Below are 22,025 nucleotides of genomic sequence, written 5' to 3' on the forward strand. Positions count from 1 at the left end.
CGTTTAGTGAAAATTGGTAGTTGAGTTTGGGAGAGTAGATGAAGGTAGGAGAGTAAAGGGCTGAGGCTATAACCTTTAGGAATATGCACCATTAATGAAGAAGATAACAAAGAGTACAATCAATAGAGAGAAGTTTAAAGAAGTATAGGCTAAATGGAAGATGGAGGACTTTGAAATGGCTTTTGTGTCTCTGGTGGCCTTCCAAAGAGGTGGAAGAGGATCCAGCCTGTAGATACTGAATGTCTGTCTCATTGTGAGTTGACTTTTCTTTACCCCATGGAATACAGCCAGAATTCCAGGGCTCAAGTTCCATATTGTGTTGTTTTCAGCACTGGAAAAACAAAGGAATTTGAGTGAAATCTTTCACACCAAAGCAATTAACTTAAACCTGGCCACAATGGAACCATATCTAAGTCTGTTGGAATTTCATGCTAGGATTGGATGAAGAACAAAGAAGATAGGAATAGAATGGTGAAATATTGAGATGAAGATGAGTTTAATGAGAAAGCTCAGACTAGGGAGGAATTAAATGATAAAATGTCTACCATGGCAAGTAATTAGGAAGTTGGTAAGAGTTCACAATAGATTGCATATGAGTATGAATCCAACCATGCAATATTTTTCTTTGTGATTGAGCTAAGTCAAAGGAGTATAACCAATAAACTGTACTCTTTAGTGCATCAGCAACAACTCTGGCTATAACTCAGGCACTAGTAGTAGCTGAAGTACATGATTAGATTACTTAATATGGCCAGATTTTGAATGAGTTTATGCCACCTTCATGTGCACCTAGTTGAGGACAAGTTTTAGGAGTGAGATATGTGTCTACCTGCTGACAAATCAACCTACTGCACTTTTTATAACTGTTAAGCTGACTTTCAAATTACAATACTGAGTTAGTGATGTTTGTTTCTTGTTCTTAAATCAGACTTTCCAAAGTATAGGAGAAATTTTCATACCGTGTCTGTCTCCATGGGGTAACCTTTCTGTGTTCTGTGGTTCTTTTTGTGGGAAGGGAACTTTTCTGGCCATCTGTGACTCAAACTTGCCCATCACCATTAAGACCTGTTGTGTGAGTTTCATCATCATGATCATTTCCATAAATATTTCCATTTCTTAAGTTCAAATATGTCTCAACTTTAAGAGAATATAAGTTTATATGAACTTGCCTAACGTAATACTGCCTCTATGTGTATGTAAAAGCTCATTTTTGAAAATGAGATGCCCACCCAATGAAGTATTTATTTAGCACTTTTACAGTGTAGTTGAAATACAGGGCACAAGGAGACACTGACTGCCTCATTGTTAATTCTTCCCACCACAGGAAATATAGCCAGAGTTCTAGGCCTCCCATTCCAGACAACGTTATTCTGGACAATGGAGAAACAAAGGAATTTGGGTAAGGTCCCTCTTGACAAAGCAAAGAACATGAGCCTGGTCACAATATTTCTTGTGGACATATTACATGTGCTAGAATTGAGAGAGTAACATGACAAGTCTATCATTCTAAACCAGGTTCTATATGTGTATGGTTATTGACAGTTCTGTTACTTTGTCATTATTGCAGGGATGAAAGTAAGCTTCAAGAGCAAACCTTCATCACCCAACAAGTCCCAATCTTACACTCTTCTGATGATCTGATATCCAATATTCAGAAAGGATCACAAGAGTCTGACAAGGTAAGGAGTCTGTAGTCTGAACAAACAATACACATAACTGTTACCTTTCCCCATTCAGCTTCTTGATAAGTCACAGTTCTTTGGCTTTACCAGCCAAGAGCCCTCAGGGATCAGTGAAGTGAGTAATACTACTACTATGAACTCATGGACATTTTTATCACAATATCCACACTAAGGAAGGCATATAACTAATGCAAATACATATTTGTGCCTCTCTTAGTGTGGAAAGCCTATAAATTGCCTTTTGAAATGCACAGCCTAGCCAAAATATGTACTATCTTTTATGTAAGAATAAACATAATGACCATGTAACTCTTAGCTTTGGACAGAGGTTGGAAGTCTGAGTTACTACAAGCTATGGGACAAAGGCATTATAAGGAAGTATGGCACCATTAAAAAAAAAAGCCAGATTTTCTTTTTAAGAGCTTTTTATTTGTAATTTGTCATTCATAATCAGTACAGTGTAGAATCAGAGAAATTTTAAATGAGGCCACATCAGAGCAAAAATAAAACACAATACTGAATTTTTTAGCTGCTACTAGCATAAACATAACTACATATTTTTTTCCATATAAGAAATAAGAAACTTCTAAGTAGCAAGTAGTTAGCCAAATGAGTTGATTCCAATCAGAGAAACACAATGCTGATTAGCATTTTTAAAACATGATTTCCCTTAAATGTAAGGAAAATTTAGGAGTTTCTGTGATCATATTTAATTCCACTTGGAATTTAGACAACATGACCTTTTATTCAATCCAGCCTGTAATTGTTGGATTGAATTAAATATCACTATCAGTTGCAAGCTGTGATAAGAGATAAAACAAGGGGCATTCTATAAATTTCTATTGCCTTACCTTTAGGAAGGCAAATCTGAAAAAAGGAAAAAAAGGAAGACCCAGTAGGGTCATAAATGTATTTTACTAAAGTTCCAGTCACGTTAAGTGATTGAAGATTTTGACATTGTATCCAGTAGGTAATAGTAATAAGCCTAAAATCCAGAGTGCACGAACATTTTCAAGGATTTCACTATCCTTAATTCACTGAATAACTTCCCTGGAGTAGGTTAGCATTATCCACGTGACTAATGGGGACGAAGAAAAATAAATGACCTAAATTATCTGGCTGAGGACCAGAGGTTACTGCATCAGAGCCAGAAGCCTTCTCCTAGTTCACTGGGTGAAAACCACATAAAAAAGACAGGATTCAGTTGGGATGTAGAGCAAAAAGATAGAAGCTATTCTGTTTAGCACATCAAATTCAGAACCAAAAAGCATAAAGACAGTTGAATTAATGGTAGCAAAAGAATCTGTCAAAGCTTTTTTTTTACTATTTTATGTCATGAAAGCTTTAAAATTTCTTAGGCCCCAGTCAATTACTCTATATTAAGAGTTCTTTTATTAAAAAGTATCACTAATGAGAAATGTAGGCAAGAGGAAAGAACAACAGAAAAAATTTGAGAATGACTATCAGGTTAGACTTGTTTAAGGCAAGAGTCTTGCCCACTTTCATGGTTGAAAACAGCCCTTGATTTCTGGGCCTAACGTAACTTTTGAAATGGTTTTCTAAAGAAAAAAAACTACTGGCATCTGAATTAATGACTAAAGCATTAGTTAATCATTGCTGAAGCAAACCTTGAAATTGAACATTTGGCACACACAACAAAAAGTCGATTTATCCAATGCATACTGAGGTATCCTTGAGAAGTGATTTTAAGAAGCAGTAACAGTAACAATGATAGAATTTAGTGGTCATGAGTCACTAGGAGAAAGTGGCATGCAGCAAAAAGAAGCAGTTGTCACAACTGTGGGATAAGTAGAAATGGACTATGTATATCTTTTGTAGTGTGGGATAAATGAGAGGCTCAGGACAGCCTGGCAGGGGATCTCCCTGACTGGCACTTATGTGGGACTGTTTGAGGATCCAGCAAAGGGTGAATTTTATGTCCTATTTCCCCATCCAAGAGTTCCTCTTCCAATTATGGAAGGTCTTCTTTACATAATCTTCCCTTCCTTCAAGTCATCAGAAAAGGGGAGAATTTTTAGGAAACAGGTCTAAGCTCTCCTTCTGGATAAGCATTTCACAGTGAACAGCAGTTACCTCAAAACAGAAGTATGAAGAGTAAGTAAAAATCTGGCTTCAGTGTTACACTAGGTACACTAGGAGTCTCCCTATAGCAACTGTGCATGGGCTAATAATTCTGAGAAAGATTTTAGTTACAAGGTATTCCATTCCGAGGGATCTGGTCTGAGCAAAGTTGGAAAATTAAATTGGTCAAGAAAAAAGGGAGATTACTCAGGATGGACTGAGTCTGGAACAAACTTATTTCTAACGGCCCATGGTTGGCATGACTACGGCAGGCGAGGAAAGAGTAGCATCTTCTTCTTTCCACTGAGAAGTGATGGTCTTCAGTTGAGTGTAGAATTGAACGCCCTAAAAAGAACAACAGAAAAAAAGGGGAGAGAAACAGAGTTAGCATGTATTTCTGGGCGGTTTCATGATTCCTCTTTTTAATCAACATTTGAAGGAAGTGCTGTAAAGTGCTACTCAGGCTCCTACTTAAGGAACTTAGGTGCAACCAAAATTAATATATTCATGTACATTTATCTAAAACATTTTGCATAATACCTAGCACATAGTAAACAGTCAAATCTTAGTTCTTATTATGCTGAAACTAGCCAAGATCATTAGCAGCTCAGTGGAAAAATTGAACAATGTAATCTGTTAAACTTGCAGGTCATTCTGTTCGTAGAGTTGAATATCATGTGCTCTAAGGTCTTGAGACATGGCTCAAACCCTGCCTCTGCTCCTCACTGACGGCTGTTTAACCTTGGGCCTTATCTTTAACATAAAGCCCACCTCATAGCAACATGAGGGGGAAATGAAATGGCATACAAACATCCCAGCAAAGTAACTGCTGTTCAATAATTGTTAGTTTTTCTCTCCTTCCCATGAAGAAGAAAAAGGAATAAGGGAATGAAATATATGTTAGGCCATTTTCTGACAGCTGTCAGTGATAAACAGCTGTAGTAGTAAAAATACTGAAGTAGTAAAACCCAAAATATCTTACAAATGTGAAGTAAAATGTGTGATATTATACACATTCACCTCTAAACATGTGAGCCAAAAAAAATTCAGCATACTTGCTTTATATATACACAGTTTATTCTGTAAGAATAGGCTTAAGCAAAAGAGAATAAATTGTAAAGATTTAATTACCAAATTACTAGCAAGCTAGAAAGATACTGTTAGGAGAAAACATACTAGTTTGCTTAAAGTACTCTTCTAGAACTATTTGACAAAATCTGGGCCATGTTATTAATAATAATATGTTGGAAAAAAATTGAGATTACATACTTTTAATATAAGATACAACTAAAGTTTGTATTTTATTATCTAAGAATGATACTTTCATGTCTTCTTTCCAGAATGCAAAAATAGCAATTTAATTACCTAAGGATTTAAGACTGAATGTGTGAGGTCAGTCTTTTCCTCCGATAAGCCTCACCTACCAGAATAACTTATAAATTTTTGTCAATGGTATCAAACTAGTTAATTTTGCAAAAGCTGTGACTAATGCACAAACTATATAATCAGCCTCCAAATAACCAGTTTTTTCTCAACCAGTTGGCCACACTGTCATATTCTGCTATGCAATACCACTGTTAATTTTTTATTTATCTGTAAGAGGTAGACCTGTATAGAAAAAAATACGATTTATTACTGAAGGTTCCAAAATGGTTGTATTTCTGTGGGACTACAAAGAACTTCCACCAGCTCATTTTTTCAACACGTTTTGGCACTTACTCTGTACCAGGTGCTGCAGATAAACAATAATTACAGTGTGATGAGGGCTTCTTAACATGGCTTCAAGAGTCCTACAGGACTTGCCCCTGCCTACCTCTCCAGCCTCATCTCATACCACTGTCTTACTCCTTCACTCACTGTGCTCCAGCCCGTTTCTGCTGTTTGAACATGCCATGCCCGTTCCTGCCTTAGGATACATGCACCTGCTGAAGGATGTGGAATGGTGGTCATTTAATACTCATAACCTTCTGACATATAGGTACTGTTGTTATTCCCATTTTACAGATGAAGAAACCTGAGGCACAGAGAGGGTCTCCTCCAAGGTCACACAGTTAATAACTGGCTGAGCTGCGGTTTGAACCCACATAATTCGGCTCCGGATATGCTTTCTTTTTCCTGTTCAGTGCTGTGTCTGTACTGTCTAGAATAGTGTTTGGTACAAAGAAGGTGCTCAATGAACTTCTGTGTAAATGAATGACTATTACAGGAGATATACATGCAGTCCACAAGGAGTCCACTCTTGATACTAAGACATGATAGGTCATTAAGAGTTAGTCAAATGAAAGGGGGGAGGCAGAAAGAGGGGCCCAGGCAGAAGAAGACATAGACACAGGCTTGCACTTCCTCATGCTCTTTTCCCAAAACTTTGTTGCTTTGAGTTATTCAGCAAGCAGCAGCTTTGGCAAAATTTTGTTAACTTTTAAATCTTTTCTAGGCAACCTACTGACAAGTACTGCTGAGCAACATATGACCCCACAGAAGCTACTGGCTGGCCTTTCCTTGTAGAATCTTTGTTCCTGAATATGTTCAAGAAAGTTTCTTGGAGGGAAAAATGTTTTTTAAAACTTAAAGTTACCTGTTTGCCATAGAAATTGGTGTCTCCCCTGAAGGAAGATCGAGAGCCCGTGAATGAGAACATTGGCAAAGGCACTGGAATGGGGACGTTCACACCCACCTAAAGCAGAAAAAAGCCACGTCACATACCAAGGAAAGGACTCAGACAAAGGAGCTCTCCATGTAGAAGCACAAATGCCTGGCACCAGAGACCAATTTTAAATACCCACCTTCACCTCATCTCCAGCCCATGAACTTTTATTCCTTAGGAAGAAATGGGTCATTGTGAGAGATAAGACGGGCAGCGACTGATCACTCTTTACCATCTCCCTTTAGATGGAAAACAGTAAATGGCTACAAGAACCTCCTAAAAATCTGTTCACAAACCTGTCCGACATCCACCAAGTGGGAATATTTCCTAGCAGTGGCTCCATTAGTGGTGAAGATGGCAGTTCCATTTCCATATGGGTTGTCATTTACAATCTTGATAGCTTCATCCAAAGTGTCTGTCTCCAGAACCACAAGAACTGGACCAAAAATCTCCTCTTTGTAACAGGTCATATTTGGCTGCCAGGAGTGATGCATCCAGAAAAGAAGTCAGTATTTAATGCTTATTTGGTACTTTATTACCCACTGTTTACGTGGGCAGCTTTCATGTTAGCAATCTCTTTTCATTTTAAATCCTTTCTTACTGTGTTCCATCTTGCACGCTACCAATCACATAAACAGCTTGAAATTCCTATTAAGGACAACTATAGTCCTTTCCTTTAAGCACTATATTTTTAGGTCCCATGACCCATCACTAGCTTCCTCTTTTATACTTGTATAACTTGTTTATACAATTGTTATGTTACTGAAAAGTTACATGAAAATTCTTATTTTATAAATAAAATGTATATTAAAAACACCACAGGAGAATTTTTGTTTAAAGAAACCCAGTGTTAAGTTTTCTGTAACATAAACAATCCATTCTCATTCACTCCTTTGCCTCCCAAATGAGTCTGTATATTTGTATTTTGATATCAGGTCACATTAAACATTCAAAACATCCTTCACCACTGCAGCTAGGTAACTGTGTTTATTGCTGATAAGTGGATTTTTCCTCTATGGTTCTGTGGCAAGAGATTTCATAATTTCTTCTATACTTACATTCAACTCAATTATTCAGGATTATAGTAGTATTAGTGGGGACATATGTATTTAAAAAAAAAAAAAACCTCCTAAACTCAATTTAGTCATTAATTTTAGCTGAGAGACTTGCAGAATTTTGATAAATAAAAATTGACAGATCAATTCTTTTTCTTTCGTCACTTTCTGGTGAAGATGCAGCTAAATTTAAGGCACACAGTAGGTAATAAATACTGGGTGATTAATATGTTGATGGAGAGAGACACTGCAATAGCTATAAGCTAGGCAGCAAGAAGGAGCAGGAAGAAAAAATTAACATTAAACACATAAGTAACAAGTATAATATAAGATAGGGGTTGGCAAACTATGGCCTGTGGGCCAAATGTGGTTTGCTGCTTGTTTTTGAACAGCCAACAAGCTAAGAATGATTTCTGTATTTTTTAAATGGCTGAAAAAAATATCAATCACAACATGTAAAATTATTTGAAATTAGAATTCCATTATCCATAAATAAAGTTTTATTGGAACACAGCCATACAATGTTAATGGCTACTTTCACACTAAAATGTCAAGAGTTAAGTAGTTGCAACAGAGACGATATAGCCCTACAACGCCAAAAATATTTATGGAAATATGGAAAGTTTGCCGACTGCTGGTAGAGAGGAAAGAGACTGGTAGTGAGAGGGGAGACTCATTCAGACTCTAGGAAGAATAACTAAGTAATCCTAAAGAGATGAGGTCTCTAGTCATTACATGTCTTCATTTATAAACTGGAGGGATGAGATTCCATCGCCTCTACAGAGCCTTCAGCTCCCGTATTTGTGAAATAAATAATCCAGAGCTATTCACCTTGACATTTGAGATGATGGTTGGTCCAACAAAGTTGCCATTTTCATAGCCTTTGACTTTAATTTTTCTACCATCAAGAAGGATGGAGGCTCCCTCCTTACTTCCACTATCAATCAGATTACAGACCCGCTCCTTGGCCTGGGGGGAGATCAGAGGGCCAAGATCAGCTCCAGGCTGGTCTCCTGTAAAACAACACAAAAGTGTTTAAGGTCTTCATTAACTTAAAATTGCGACTGCCAACTAAAGATGAATCCAAATGACAAGTAAAGAGGGGCAATGGTAAGAACAGGCATGATTATTCCCATTGGCCAAGGCCAATGCTAAAACCAAGAGCTTAGTGCCACGGATGCAGAGTCTAAAGGAGCTAGGCAGGTAACTGATTACCTGCATTGACTCGCAGGTTTTTGGCACGATTCACCAGCTCTGGCAGCCACTTCTTAGCATCTCCCACAAGGATCGCTGTTGAAAGAGCCATGCAGCGCTGACCAGCAGCTCCAAATGCTGCCCCAACCAGCTGGTTCAGGGTATTTTCCTTATTGGCATCTGGCATGACTACCCCATGGTTCTTCGCTCCCTAAGGAAATACAGAAAGTACATGAATCTTCCTTGGCAAAATACAATTAGGCTGAGAAATTAGGCAAAGAATATGAGATTTCAAATGAGAATTTAAGGTAAGGACTAGAGAATTTATCCTTTGTTACTTTGAGGAGAGTTTTATTATTTTATACTGCTAAAGTCTTGATAACACTGAGGCAGTTTCCAGGTTATTTTTTTTCACTTTCTTAGCTGATAAGCTGATAGGTGTTCATTTAGATCAAAACAAATGAAAATGAGCCCCAATCATCACATAACAAACTGACAGGCTAAATACTGCATCCAGGAACCAAGGAAAACTCCCTTCTCTTTCCTAAGTTAGATTGGAAAGAATTTGTCTGGTAGGGTTTCCAGTTACATGAAGAGCAAGCAGTGTAAACAAAGGAGCTGCCAATAATAATGCCAGTAGCCAGCTGCAAGGCAAAAAAGGAGATAGACCTCTCCTGATAAACAGTTTCTGGACAGAGGTTCCCCAGATTGGTTTGCTTCTCAATACAAAGCCTCATGAACTTCTACATAGGATAACATATGGTTATTTCCATACATGTTTCCAGATACAACTATAGTTGAGTACGTGGATAAATACCATGTCCGCTACTTAGCTTTATTACTATCCCATTATACATAATTTACTGTTAGATACAGAATTTAATGAATAAATTAGTAGTGAACTGGGAGGGACTTAAGTCAAACTGGCCAAAATACATTTAGCCATGAAAAGAAATCAGTGGGCATATCATGAAGTTTCCAAGCCTGTGCACAGATGGCTATTGTTTATGCAACATTAGCGGAAGGGTGAGAAAGTAGCAATTGGACTTTATATTTAGTATCAAAGTATTGCAAAGTATTTGACAAGGAGCTAGTAAGAGAACAGCAAAACTGCAACCAAGTAAACGACACACCTCATACTGGGATATTGGGCACTTTCCAGTGCTTTAAATAGCCTGGACTCGGGGAAGATTATATTTTGACATGAGTAGTTAGGATATGCCTTAAAAGAAGGAAGGATAAAGGGCTAGAAAAGCATGGTATGAAGGAAGAAACAAACAGGGCCAGAACCAGAATTCAACTGTTAATTGCTAAAGCCCAAAGAATTCAAATAATATTCTCAGGGAGAAATGTGCCCTTTGGCACCAAGATTCATAGTATATGAGAAGAGGTAATTAAAGTGACTTAGAATAAAACTCATCAGAGTTCATCCTTAAAGGAAAGATAGGATGAAATGGGAATAAAGAAACACTGGCATTAAATGAGTGGTCCCTCTGCTGCAGAGCTGTTTCTGGATAATTTTAATACGTATAACAGAGTTTGAGGGGAAAAAAGGAATAAGAAGTCACCATATTGGCTTGAACTCTCTTGCCATGTCTTGACCCTCTCTCGAAGATGTACTCTCCTGCCTGGTTGGATCCCACAAAGCTGATTGCTTTGATATCCGGATGATCGCAAATAAAGTTCACAGCTTTAAGAAGAAAATACATGATCACTGCAAAGGAACAAATGGCTTCTCAACATGGCAATTTCCCCTTTTCCCACTGCTATAAAGGAGAAGTTTTCAGATTTTTGTGTTTCTATCCTGGGTTCCCATTTTGAAGTTCTCTCTTTCTTTGTTCTCTTAATTTCTTAAACTACAAATTCTATTTAGCCCCTCCCCTTTCATTACTTTTCTCATTTGCTATTCCACTTCTAATCTAACCCTGAAGGTTACAACAGCCCTTCAATACTCAGCACTTCCTTTTGTCTTTTAAGGATGTGATATTTCCTCAACTGTCACTACTTCCTGGGACTCTCAGATATTACTGTGCCTCCATGTGAGAGACAACATAGCATAGTACCGTCATGTGCCACTTAACGACGGGGATGCATTCTGAGAAGTTCCTCATGGGGTGATTTTGTCGTGCAAGCATCCTAGTGTGCTCTTATACAAACCTAGGTGGCATAGTCTGCTATACACCTAGGCTGTATGACGTAACCTATTGCTCCTAGGCTACAAGCCTATACAACATGTTTCTGTACAAAACACGAGATTAAATCAAACATAAGAGAGGATGATACAATCAACAGACACGGTAAACATGAGATGTATGACGATGCTCCCGGCATAACACGGCATACTGGTTTACCGCAAACTTCTTTTTTAAGTAGAAAGCGTATACTCTAAAATAACAACAAAAAAGTATACTATAGTAAATATATAAACCAGTTACAGAGTCATTATCATTATCAAGTCGTGCATAATTGTATGTGCTATACTTTGATACAACTGGCGGTGCAGCAGGTTTGTTTACACCTGCATCACCACAACGTGTAAGTAATATTATGCGGTACCATTACAACGCATCAATGTCACTAGGTGACAGGAATTTTTCAGCTCCATCATATTCTTTTGGGACGACCGTTGTATATACGGTCTGTCATCGACCATAATGTCATTATGCGCCACATGACTGTATTTAAAAGTAAAAACCAGGGTCGGCATTCCTGGGTATACACATCCTGGTTTTGACAGTTTCTAGCAGTGTGACTTTGAACAAATTACTTAACTTCATTATGCCTCAATTTTCTTATCTGTGAAATGGAAAAATAATAGTACCTACCTCAAAGGGTTGTTGTAAAGATTAAATAAGATAATATATGAAAGGCACTAGGAACAGTGCCTGAAATACAGAGGCACTTTTTAAGTAGTAGCTATTATTATATGACTTAGAAGGCCTTCAGTCTCTCTGAGGTCCATAAATTCTCTGAGTGAAATATCCTCATACATTCTCTCAATATTGAAGTGAAAACTTTCTCTTTAATCTTATCTGTGTCTTGCCCTAACCCACATTTCTTTGTCCCAATGTATTCTGTAAGGCAACAAGCACTGCTACTCCCCAGTTAGTTACGTAGCACACGGTGATAGCAAAACAGTCAACAAACAAAATCACCTTCAAACATGGAGGTTACTATTAGTAAATCCCTTCCTCCCTAGGTTCCTCATTCTAAAATACCCCGTCACCACTCCACACCTTGATTTTTCTGAAGCCAGTTTAAGTGCCATGTACTGAAGGGCAGTTACCTTCATGCTGTCCGTGGATGATGTTCAGTGTTCCGTCAGGGGCACCAGAGTCCTGGAGCAACTTAGCAAGAAGCATAGTTGCTCCAGGGACTCGCTCTGATGGCTTCATTAGGAAGGTATTTCCACATACCATGGCCATGGGAAACATCCAAAGGGGGATCATGGCAGGAAAATTGAATGGAGCAATGCCTGCACACACCCCCAGAGGCAGGCGGTAGGAATAAAGGTCCATGTCTTTGGTGATGGATGGCATGGTCTCTCCCAGCATGAGGGATGTCACGCTACAGGCATGCTCAACCACCTCTGCAACACAGAAGAAGTAGTCAGGCCACCAACTACCCACACTGCTTAGTTTTGTCATGCTCAGGCCAATGACAAAGGGAAGAAACACTAACTTGCCCTTCCATGAGAAGGGGTTGTGCAAAATGAGATTCTCTACTTGGGAAAAAAGACAGTGAAATGTACATAGCTACTGAAGATCATTTGAGTAAAACAAAGAATGAAGTAAACCAATTTCATGGATCCCTAAGAAATATTGCCATTTCCCACAAATATTAAAACAGATATTATGGGATAACAAAATCTACATAAAGGAAGACGCAGTCCCCCATTCTGAGATGTTGCCTTCCTCCCATCTTCCTTTGATCCTTTTCAAAGGTCCCTGAAACTCCCAAGGAGGGACTCCCAGCTTACGAAGGCCTCGAAATACATCTCCTTCAGCATCAGCTAGGGTCTTCCCTTGTTCCAGCGTGATGATCCTGGCGATTTCTTTCTAGAGAGAAAACATACAAACAGAAAGCAATGCAAGGATGTGCCTCCTTTTAGTTTCTCAGGCAACCAAGGAAGAACAAAACTGGGGGAGAAGTAGTACAAGGGAGAGAGCAGTGATCTATGTCTCTCTGGATTGTAGGGTGAGGGAGTGCAGCTCAAAGGGCCACTGTGGGTGTGACAAGCATCCTCTAGGCAACAATTTGGAAAATGATACCATTCAGATTTCTTACCAAGTTTTCTTTAATAAGTTGTTGATAACGGAGTAGGACCTGCTGACGGCTTAGTACTGAAGTGTCTGCCCATGCAGGAAAAGCACGTTTGCAGGAAGCAACGGCTGCATCCATTTCAGCCTTGGTCGCCTGAGGGACCCGACCGATGACCTCATTGGTGGCCTGATGGGTAAAAGCAGCATATCATCTTCTGCCCCTGCCCCACCTTCTCCATTTTCAACTCGTCACAGAGGAGGCACTATGTGCTTCATGATAGACATCCAGGTCCCTGCTTTCCCACCATATTCCCAGAATTCTAGGTTAGTCAGTTTAAGCAGCTTTGCTTACTGGGTTGTGGACGTCTATCCATTTGTCACTTTTGGATTCAACAAATTTCCCATCAATGAAGAGCTTTACAGTTGGCTGGGAAAAAACAAAAAAAACAACTTGTATTAGTTAATTGCTTTATTTATGTCTTTCCCTTTCACAAGGAAGGAATTCAGGTTGATAACAATCTCTAGAAATGTTACCACTAGGAAAGATACACACAATATACTTGTTTATAGTGTTTGTTAAGATGTGACGGAGCCTCTTAATACTGTGATCTCTTTGAAGTTGGGAAATTTCCAGTCAAACACAGTGGAACTTCATGTGAAGTGGAGTTCACCTTGGAAATAAACACATCACTGTAAAGTTAGTACTAAAAAAGCAGCTGACTTTCTGCCACAAGGCCATGATAATGTCTTACCTTTATGATTAAAAGATTTTTTTTAATGTTCCTATCTGTGTACATCTTTTTCTGAGAAGTAGCTTACTTTCATTAAATTTTCAAAGGCGTCTGTGGATCAAGACAGATGAAGGGCTACTGTGTTACAGTGTGTGCATGCTTCTATATTGAAAGGATTTTTAGCACTAGTCCTTATTAAATTTTAGGTACTGCAAATAGCTGACAGGTCTGTAAAAAGAACTGTAAAGGTTGTCAAAAAGAACCAACCATCTGGCAGGGTCGACCAAACTTCTGAAAGCCATGAAAATGTTTGTATCTTTTAACACAATAATCCTATTTCAGAAGAGAGACAATCTAAAAGAAGGAAAAAACTATAAATAAATGTTTGTTTTATAATATTGAAAAATGAGAACAATCTAAATGTTATATGGGGAAATTATTAGCTAACTCAGTTTATATCTACTTGATGGAATATTATGCAGCTATTAAAATCATAACCATGTATAAAGACCATCTTGTAATACTGAAAATGCTTAAAGTGTAATAGACATAATATTAAATAAGAAAACCAAGATAGAAAGTTTCACATATACTCTGATCGCAATTACGTAAAGAAGATAAATGGGAATAACCAAAAATTATACTGAATTCCTCCTCAAAAGTCAATCTTTAGTGGCAAATAAACTCACCACTGAAGAAGAAGAGAAAAAGGATGCTGGATACCAAGTGGAGTGCACCTTGGAAGAAACCTGTGAAGTAAAAGAATGATTATTTTGATAAATGAGAGCAGAAAATTATTAAAAACTTAGTGAATGGCTACTATTGACTTAACATTATACTAGTTATTGCGGGTATTTGAAAAAGGACTTGATGTTTGCTCTCAAGGGTCATATAGTCTTTAAAAAGACATGAGACTATGAGAAAACAGTAACATAATGATCATGTCCTCAATTTCCAGGACAGTCCTGATTAAAAAATATATATTTTTTGTCATTAGTCTACTTTCCTAATTTTTGGCCTGGAAAATGTCGTCACCATAAATCTAACAATATGGAAACACTTAGCATGGTATCTAACACAATAGGTGTTGAATATAAAGTACTATATAACCAAGTATCAAATGTAAGTATAATATGCCCATACAAATACTTGAACGTAAATGTTCATAAGAGCTTTATTTGTAATAACCCAAAACGAAGAAACAATCCAAATATCCACCACTGGATGGGTGAATAGGGAAACTAATGTGGTATATCCATATACTGGAATACTACTCAGCAATAAAAAAGAATGAACTCTTGATAGATGCAACAATATGGATAATTATAATAAATGTATTGAGTAAAAGAAGTCAGACATAAAAAAAGTACATAGTGTATGATTCCATTTATATAAAACTGGAAAATTCAAACTAATCAGTAGTATCAGAAAGCAGCTCAATGGTCGCCTAAAGATGATGGGGGAAGCAGAGAAGAGAGGGTAAGAGGGAAACTTTTTGAGGTATGGATATATTCATTAGCTTGATTGTGACAATGTTTTCACAGGTGTATACAAATATTAAAACTTATCAAGTTGTACAGTTTAAACATATACAGTTTATGCCAATTTTATTTCTATAAAGCTATTTTTAAAAATGCCACATGTACCTTATAAGAAAAAATGTGTCGTGTAGGTAATATTTAATAGAGTATAATCAGAAAATTGGGAGGGGGATCAGTTACAATAAAATAACTCTCTAAAAATATAGTTTGTATATATGCTATGGAAGTTGATTTAAGAAATATTCAAGTCTAATCAAAGCAAGTAATCTAAAATACTTGGAACTAGAATATAAAAGCTGCAATCTAATAATAATCTATTGTCTTGTCTGAAGAGAGACCATGTTAATCAAAAAGTTTAGAGCTGTATGAAGTGCGCTTTGTTTGTGCTCCTTCAGCACTGTTCACAGGAAACAGTGCTGGTCTTTTGGATCAGCAGACAATCCTTCCAAATGCCTAGTCTGCTTCCTCTTCCATTCCCCACAAAAGCTATTTCAAATCACCAACACTTCCCTGGAGCCCACTGTGTCTTATTTGTAGCCATGTTCTCAATACCAACCTGGCACATAGTAGGTGTTCAATAAATATCTACTGAAGAAAAGAAAGGTTCACTGGGCAGCCATATTGCCTGACTATTCCCCACCTCAGACTAGGTGTCCCTTTTTCTGTACTCCCACAGCCACCAGCACTTCCGTTATCAGGTTTATTGGTCTCTGTTGTGAATACTTAGTTAGGTACTTGTCTGTTACCCAAGAGACTAAGTTCCGTGAGGGCAGGCACTATATCCATCTTGTTCACCTACTTTACAGAGTTATTATGATCAAGACTGTACAGATATGAAAAATAGCTAGCAAGTAGTTGGTGCTCAAGAAATGTTATTATTATATTATAAATACTTATTTGCTAGTACTCCTTGCTATTTCAAACCTTATCCATTCTTTTAGAACTTCCAACTCTGCTATTTCCCCTCTTACTCTTAGGATCTGACTTTGTTTTTCCTATTTCAGAGGAAACAGAAACAATCAGATGAGAACTTCCTCAACTTCCTAGTAGCAAACCTACAAAACTGACCTGCAACTATACCCATCCTTTTGCCTTCCACCCTCTTAAAATGGAGAAGGTAGCTAGCAAGCTCTGTGAGGACAGAGTGACTGGAAGACTGAGGTGGTTATCAGTACCTGTGGGCTGACTGAAGAGCTGTCTGCCCTCCAGTCTAAGGCTAATCTCTGCATCTGGGTCTGAAGCCGACCTTTCCTGCTCCCTCTGACATTTCCATCAACTATCCTTTCTTTTCTGTACCTTTAACCTCTCTCCATCCAATAGCAAGGGTTCTTTATATTAATTACCTTTATTTCCTCCTCTCCTGCTAACTCCTCAATCTACCCCAACATTTATGACTAAACACCAGTGACTTTCTACGTCCTATGGACTCCTTGTCGTACTTGAGCTCCCAGCGAGGTGACATGGTGTGGAGGAGAGACTGTTCCATGAGACTGCTGCGGGGCCAGAACAGAGATTGTTTCCCAAAAACCCCCTCAGGGACTGACTGACCCCTCTCCTCTGCCCCAGGCATGCTGGTTCTTGGAACAGACCATCGCCCGCCCCAAGCAAGTATGCAAGGCATTTTCCCCTCATCTGGAGCCGCTCTCACCCCAGTACCCACATCCATCCTGCCCTGTCCTATATAACCGCTTAGTGCCTGCCATGGGGCACAGAGACTATGCATGCTGTCTTTCTGTCACCCAAGATGAGCCTCGTATATAAGTTTCCTTAAAAAACTCTTTATGGGTCCGGCCCGGTGGCTCAGGCGGTTAGAGCTCCATGCTCCTAACTCCGAAGGCTGCCGGTTCGATTCCCACATGGGCCAGTGGGCTCTCAACCACAAGGTTGCCAGTTCAATTCCTCGAGTCCTGCAAGGGATGGTGGGCTCCGCCCCCTGCAACTAAGATTGAACACGGCACCTTGAGCTGAGCTGCCATTGAGCTCCCAGATGGTTCAGTTGGTTGGAATGCATCCTCTCAACCACAAGGTTGCCGGTTCGACTCCCACCAAGAGATGGTGGGCTCTGCCCCTTGCAACTAGCAACAGCAACTGGACCTGGAGCTGAGCTGCGCCCTCCACAACTAAGACTGAAAGGACAACAACTTAACTTGGAAAAAAGTCCTGAAAGTACACATTGTTCCCCAATAAAGTCCTGTTCCCCTTCCCCAATAAAATCTTAAAAAAAAAAACAAAAAAAAAACTCTTTATGGGGGCAGACGGGTAGCTCAGTTGGTTAGAGCATGAGCTCTGGGCAACATTCGATTCCCACCTGGGCCAGTGAGCTGTGCCCTCATCTAGGTTGAAGACAATGACCTGCCGCTGAGCTCCCAGATGGCTCAGTTGGTTGGAGCGTGTCCTCTCAACCACAAGGTTGCCGGTTCGAGTCCTGCAAGGGATGGTGGGCTGTGCCCCCTGCAACTAAGATTGAACCGAATGGCAACTGGACTTGGAACTGAGCTGTGCCCTCCACAACTAAGATTGAAAGGACAACAACTGGACTTGGAGCTGATGGGTTCTGGGGAAAACACACTGTTTCCCAATAAAGTCCTGTTCTCCTTCTCCAATAAAATCTTTAGAAAACAACAACAACAAAAAACCTTTTTATGTAATGATAGAATTATCAGACTCTTTCTTTGGTCGCTCAGCCCTTGGAAATTTTATGTAACACATCGTCAATCACGCCCTCCTTTCTGAACCCCCTTTTCACTCGTCTTCTGTGATACCTGGTATCTCTTTTATCTCTTGGGCCACTTGTCTGCCTTCTTTGCTGACATTCTCTTCTACCTGGTCACATTGAATTAGGTCCTCAAAGCTTGGTCCTGGGCCTTCTTTTTTTCTCATTCTGCATACTCTCTTTGAGTGATCACATCAACTCTGTGGTTTAATTACCTAGATCCCGATGATGCCCAAATCTCTCTCTTCAGGTAATACCCACATAACTGTCTTCACTATATCTCTACTTGGATGTTATTTAGGCACATGTTGAAAAAGCTGAACTCCTCATCTTCCTCCCATCAATCTGCTCTGCTTCCTATAGCCCACCTTTCAGTGAATGGGACTACTATTCACCTAGTTGCCCAACCAGAAACCTGAATGTCACCCAACTACTCTGTTTCTCTTTATAGCAAATCAAACAAGTCCTTGGCAATTTGTTCTCCTATAAGTGTTTGAATACACCCCTTTTTCTTTACTCATCCTGCTACTACCCCAGTCTATACCATCGTCTCTCACCTGGATTTTAATCTTAAACTTCCTGAATCTAGTTTCCACCCCCTAACCAGAGGGTCTTTCTAAAACACAAATCTGGTCAGATCACCCCCTTGTTTAAAACCCTCCAATGACTTGCCACCACCCTTGGGATAAAGACAAATGTTTTTGTTGCTTAGAAGACTCTACATAGCATCTTTACTTCTCTGGTTTCATAGGTTGCCACTTTCCTCCTTGCTCTATGACCCAGCCATTCGGAACGTGTTTTGTGCTCTCTTTGTCCTTGCACATGTTGCTCCCTCTTTCCTGGAATTGTTTCATCCCATTTGCTTGACTTACCCCTACTCTTTTGCTCCCTACTTAGCCATCACTTTGGGTGCAGGTGCACGTCAGATTTGCAGGTTTGCTAATAGGAAGTTCAGGAGGTTCTCACTTGATCGTTTCTGTTTCCTCTGAAGTAGGAGAAACAAGGTTAACTCCTAAGAGTGAGAGAAGTAACAGACTTGGAAGTTTTTAAGTCTCAATCTCAAATCCAGGCTAAGTGCCTGATGGTGCAATTCATAAAACACCTGAGCTCGTCTATGCCTCATCCCACTTTACAGAATAATAGCTTGTTTAACTATTAACTCTTTCTCCCCTTCATACTAATAAATGATGCCCTTAGATCACTAGATGACTGTGTCTTCGGCCCCTCGCGCCATTTTTGGAATAGAGTAAGCACTTAGTAATATTTTGCAGAATGAAAGAATGAGTACTCACCAAGCAATCGTTTGATATTAATTTTGTTTCATGTGTACACTCTTATAGGGCAGAAAATGCATGGATCAGCCAGCTTGAGCATTCTAGGCCACTTAAGTTTTATTTTCACTTGCACACAGCCTCCCTGCTATCAAGAGGGCATAAAAGGCACTGCATTTGGTATAATAAAACATTATCACATAGTTTTTGACAGGTTAGATATCCTTTCTTTTTTTGATTTCCCAAGAAACAATCATTAGCACTGTTGCTGAAGAAACTATCCTATGCCCAGTCACATCAAACGTCTTGTTCTCTAGACATTTATTTCATACTTGGTATTTCCTTTACCAGGAACTCCCTTCTCCTCTTGGCTAAAGGCCTGCTAATCTTGCAAGACTCAAGCCCAGACAGAGCCAACCCATTTTGGAAGCTGTCCTGAATTGCACAGGTTGAGTTTGTTTCCCAAATACCCTGTGCACTCTTATTGTTTAGCACTTATTACTGCATTACAATAGGGGAGCTTTCAGTGAGTATTTTATTTACCTCTCCTTTCCCAAAGCCTGGGGTGCGTGCCTGACGCAGAAAGAGATGCCAAGACTTCATTTCCGAATTCAGTTACTAATTGAGAGATTTTGAATGACCTTAGCCTTAAGTGTTAGGTAACTTACTTTATTATACCTGTTAATTCTAATCTTCACAAATATTCTTAAAATTAGAAAGTGGTGGAGCTGAGGTAGAATCCAAGTATGATTGAAGCCTGTACTCTTTCTACATCACTGAGGTAAGTCACTGAGACTCCCTAAGACTGGTTTTCTGAATGGGAGTGAATACCACAAGGAGCAGAAGTTCTCAATTTTACTGGCCACCAAAACAGAGAAGACCCACTAAATATGTACTTTAAATAACTCAAAACATGAACTTTCTCCTTTACACACCCTTTTGATAGTCCTCTAAAACTTATAACTGCCAGGATCTAAACTACTCTTTATCAAAGTTTCATGTTACAGTAACTATTAGTTGGCTAAGGATTACTATTTCTGTTCTTTTCTAGTTCAACTTAGAAGTTTCTTCACATGAATCAGAAAATAGTGTCTGTTTCCAAAATAAAGTACATGGGAAGGGAGATTCTTCTTCTTGATGTAAAAGACAAAATACCTTCTTAAAGCTGTCAATGACCCATTGTGACTGAGTAGAGGGGAAGTAGGCAAAAGTCAATTTCAGTCAAAGAGTTCATAGAGAAGTTAGTAATGGAAAATACTACAGGGTGGAAACTGATTCTCCATTATTAAAAAAAGATACTAGGAAAATAAAATTAGGATCACAGCAAGAAATATATGAGTGAAGTCAGACCATCCGACAAACGCTTCCAACCCATTCTCCACACTATCCTAGTAAACAGCGTATTTAAACATTAACCTCTGCTGACTCTGCTAAGAATCTTAAAAATGCATAAGTTTATGCAGTAGAACTCACTGAAACCTGATAAATACTATTATTATCGAAACGTCCAGCAATATAGAGAAACAAGTTCCCAGGCTGGATTAATGAGTAAGGGCAATGCTGTTTCTTGCAGGTTGGAGAACGTTGACTGCAGTAAATCTTGCCTCATGTCTTAAGTCCTTGCTAGGTTGTGAAGAACAGGGGAAAGGCCTTGAACAGTTAGAGAATCCCAGGCCTCAGGCACGCGCTCCGGTAGCTCTCTACCAGCTCTTCTAAGGCTGGCGTCACAGAGGACCCAATCCCCCCCACCCCATGGGCACTGCTGAGGGTGTGTTGGCCCAGTAAGAGCTGGGGGCAGGAGCTTGGGACTTGCCCTTCTTGTCTTCCTTGGCTCCCATTTTCTATCACCTGTGTTAGAGATGTTTTGTCCCGTGCACGTGCTTGGAACAAACTAGGAACATAAATATGTGTCCTTATTTACCGCTAACAGGAACACTGTAACTTTGCTGCAAGTTTAACTGAAAGTCCCGGCAAGCAAGGGCACACAGCTCACGGCCTGTGGAAAATACAAATAGCTATAGCTGGGGAAACGGGCTTCTTTGGGGGGGAAACCTACTGTACACTTCTAGGAGGAGAGTCAAAGTTCATTCACTGACCCTCGCCCCTCGTGTGCCTCCTCCCCACCCCTTAGCTCGGATTGTAGACAGTGAAGTAGGGTGGGGGAAGGGAACAATCTGGACGCACAGGGCAGGTGAAGGAGCTCCAAAAAAGGTGACCAGAGGGGAGTTTCTGGGGAGATAGGTGTCAAGTACCGAGGAGATCGGTCGGTGGCAGGTGCAGAGGTGAAAGAATGTGTGCGGCGAGAGAGGTGAGGGCAAGAAAGTGTCAGAGCAATAACGGGACAGGGCTGGAGGAGGGGAGTGGGCCAGAGCCAGATGAGTGGAGGCCCAAGAGTAAGAGGGTGGGGGGCTAAGGGGGTGATAGTCCTGGGCTGGATCCAACGAGGGCGGCTACGGAGTGAGGAGAGTGGGACAAGGGCCGCACAGGTAAGATGGGAACAGTAGGGTGGGCCAAGAAGTCGTTGGCTCAGAGAGTGGATGGAAAGGACACAGTTCCTAGCGTCGCGACCCCTCGGCGCCACCCTCACTCGCCTGCAGGATCCGAGCCCTCACTGCCGCCGCCGCCACTACCGCCGCCATGGTTCTCCGCTGCCTCTTCTCCGCCTCGGGGTGCCTCCACAGCCCGTGACTCCCAGAAGCACACGGCTGCCAGATTTCGCCTCTCCATCCTGCCGCACCTCCTCATTGGTGGAGAGGACCAGCCAATCACGCGCCCTAACTCTGACTCCACGCCCAGTTTGGAGGACATGCGATTGGTCAGAAGTGAAAGATCTCTCCGCCCTCTCCCACC

General features: G+C 40.0%; 2 protein-coding genes across 6 annotated transcripts in view; one reads left to right on the forward strand and one right to left on the reverse strand.

The window, feature by feature from the left end:
- The window catches only part of BBOF1 (basal body orientation factor 1), a 33,059-nt gene extending 24,766 nt beyond the window's left edge, over positions 1-8,293 (forward strand). For 3 of the 5 annotated variants that reach the window (XM_019733397.3, XM_074327220.2, XM_088797397.1), the window contains 3 exons: positions 1,325-1,399; positions 1,568-1,679; positions 6,199-8,293. In XM_019733397.3, coding sequence (XP_019588956.3) covers positions 1,325-1,399; positions 1,568-1,679; positions 6,199-6,210 — 199 coding nt within the window. In that variant the 3' untranslated portion in view covers positions 6,211-8,293. Of the gene's footprint in view, positions 1-1,324; positions 1,400-1,567; positions 1,695-6,198 lie in introns of those variants that run through there. The other 2 variants (XM_074327221.2, XM_074327219.2) reach the window with 2 other exon arrangements.
- Positions 2,090-21,921, reverse strand: ALDH6A1 (aldehyde dehydrogenase 6 family member A1). The gene is made up of 12 exons (XM_019733396.3): positions 21,767-21,921; positions 14,340-14,399; positions 13,272-13,346; positions 12,945-13,106; positions 12,637-12,715; positions 11,944-12,246; positions 10,226-10,347; positions 8,679-8,868; positions 8,295-8,476; positions 6,705-6,884; positions 6,340-6,438; positions 2,090-4,109 (listed from the first exon to the last, which is right to left on the reverse strand). Exons 1-12 carry the CDS (start codon positions 21,812-21,814, stop codon positions 4,005-4,007), a joined length of 1,605 nt encoding a protein of 534 aa, XP_019588955.1. The 5' UTR covers positions 21,815-21,921; the 3' UTR covers positions 2,090-4,004.
- Positions 21,922-22,025: the final 104 nt, after the last annotated feature.

Source organism: Rhinolophus sinicus, chromosome 3 (assembly GCF_057876585.1).
Source record: "Rhinolophus sinicus isolate RSI-liver-muscle chromosome 3, RSI-T2T, whole genome shotgun sequence".
Taxonomy (NCBI): Eukaryota; Metazoa; Chordata; class Mammalia; order Chiroptera; family Rhinolophidae; genus Rhinolophus; species Rhinolophus sinicus.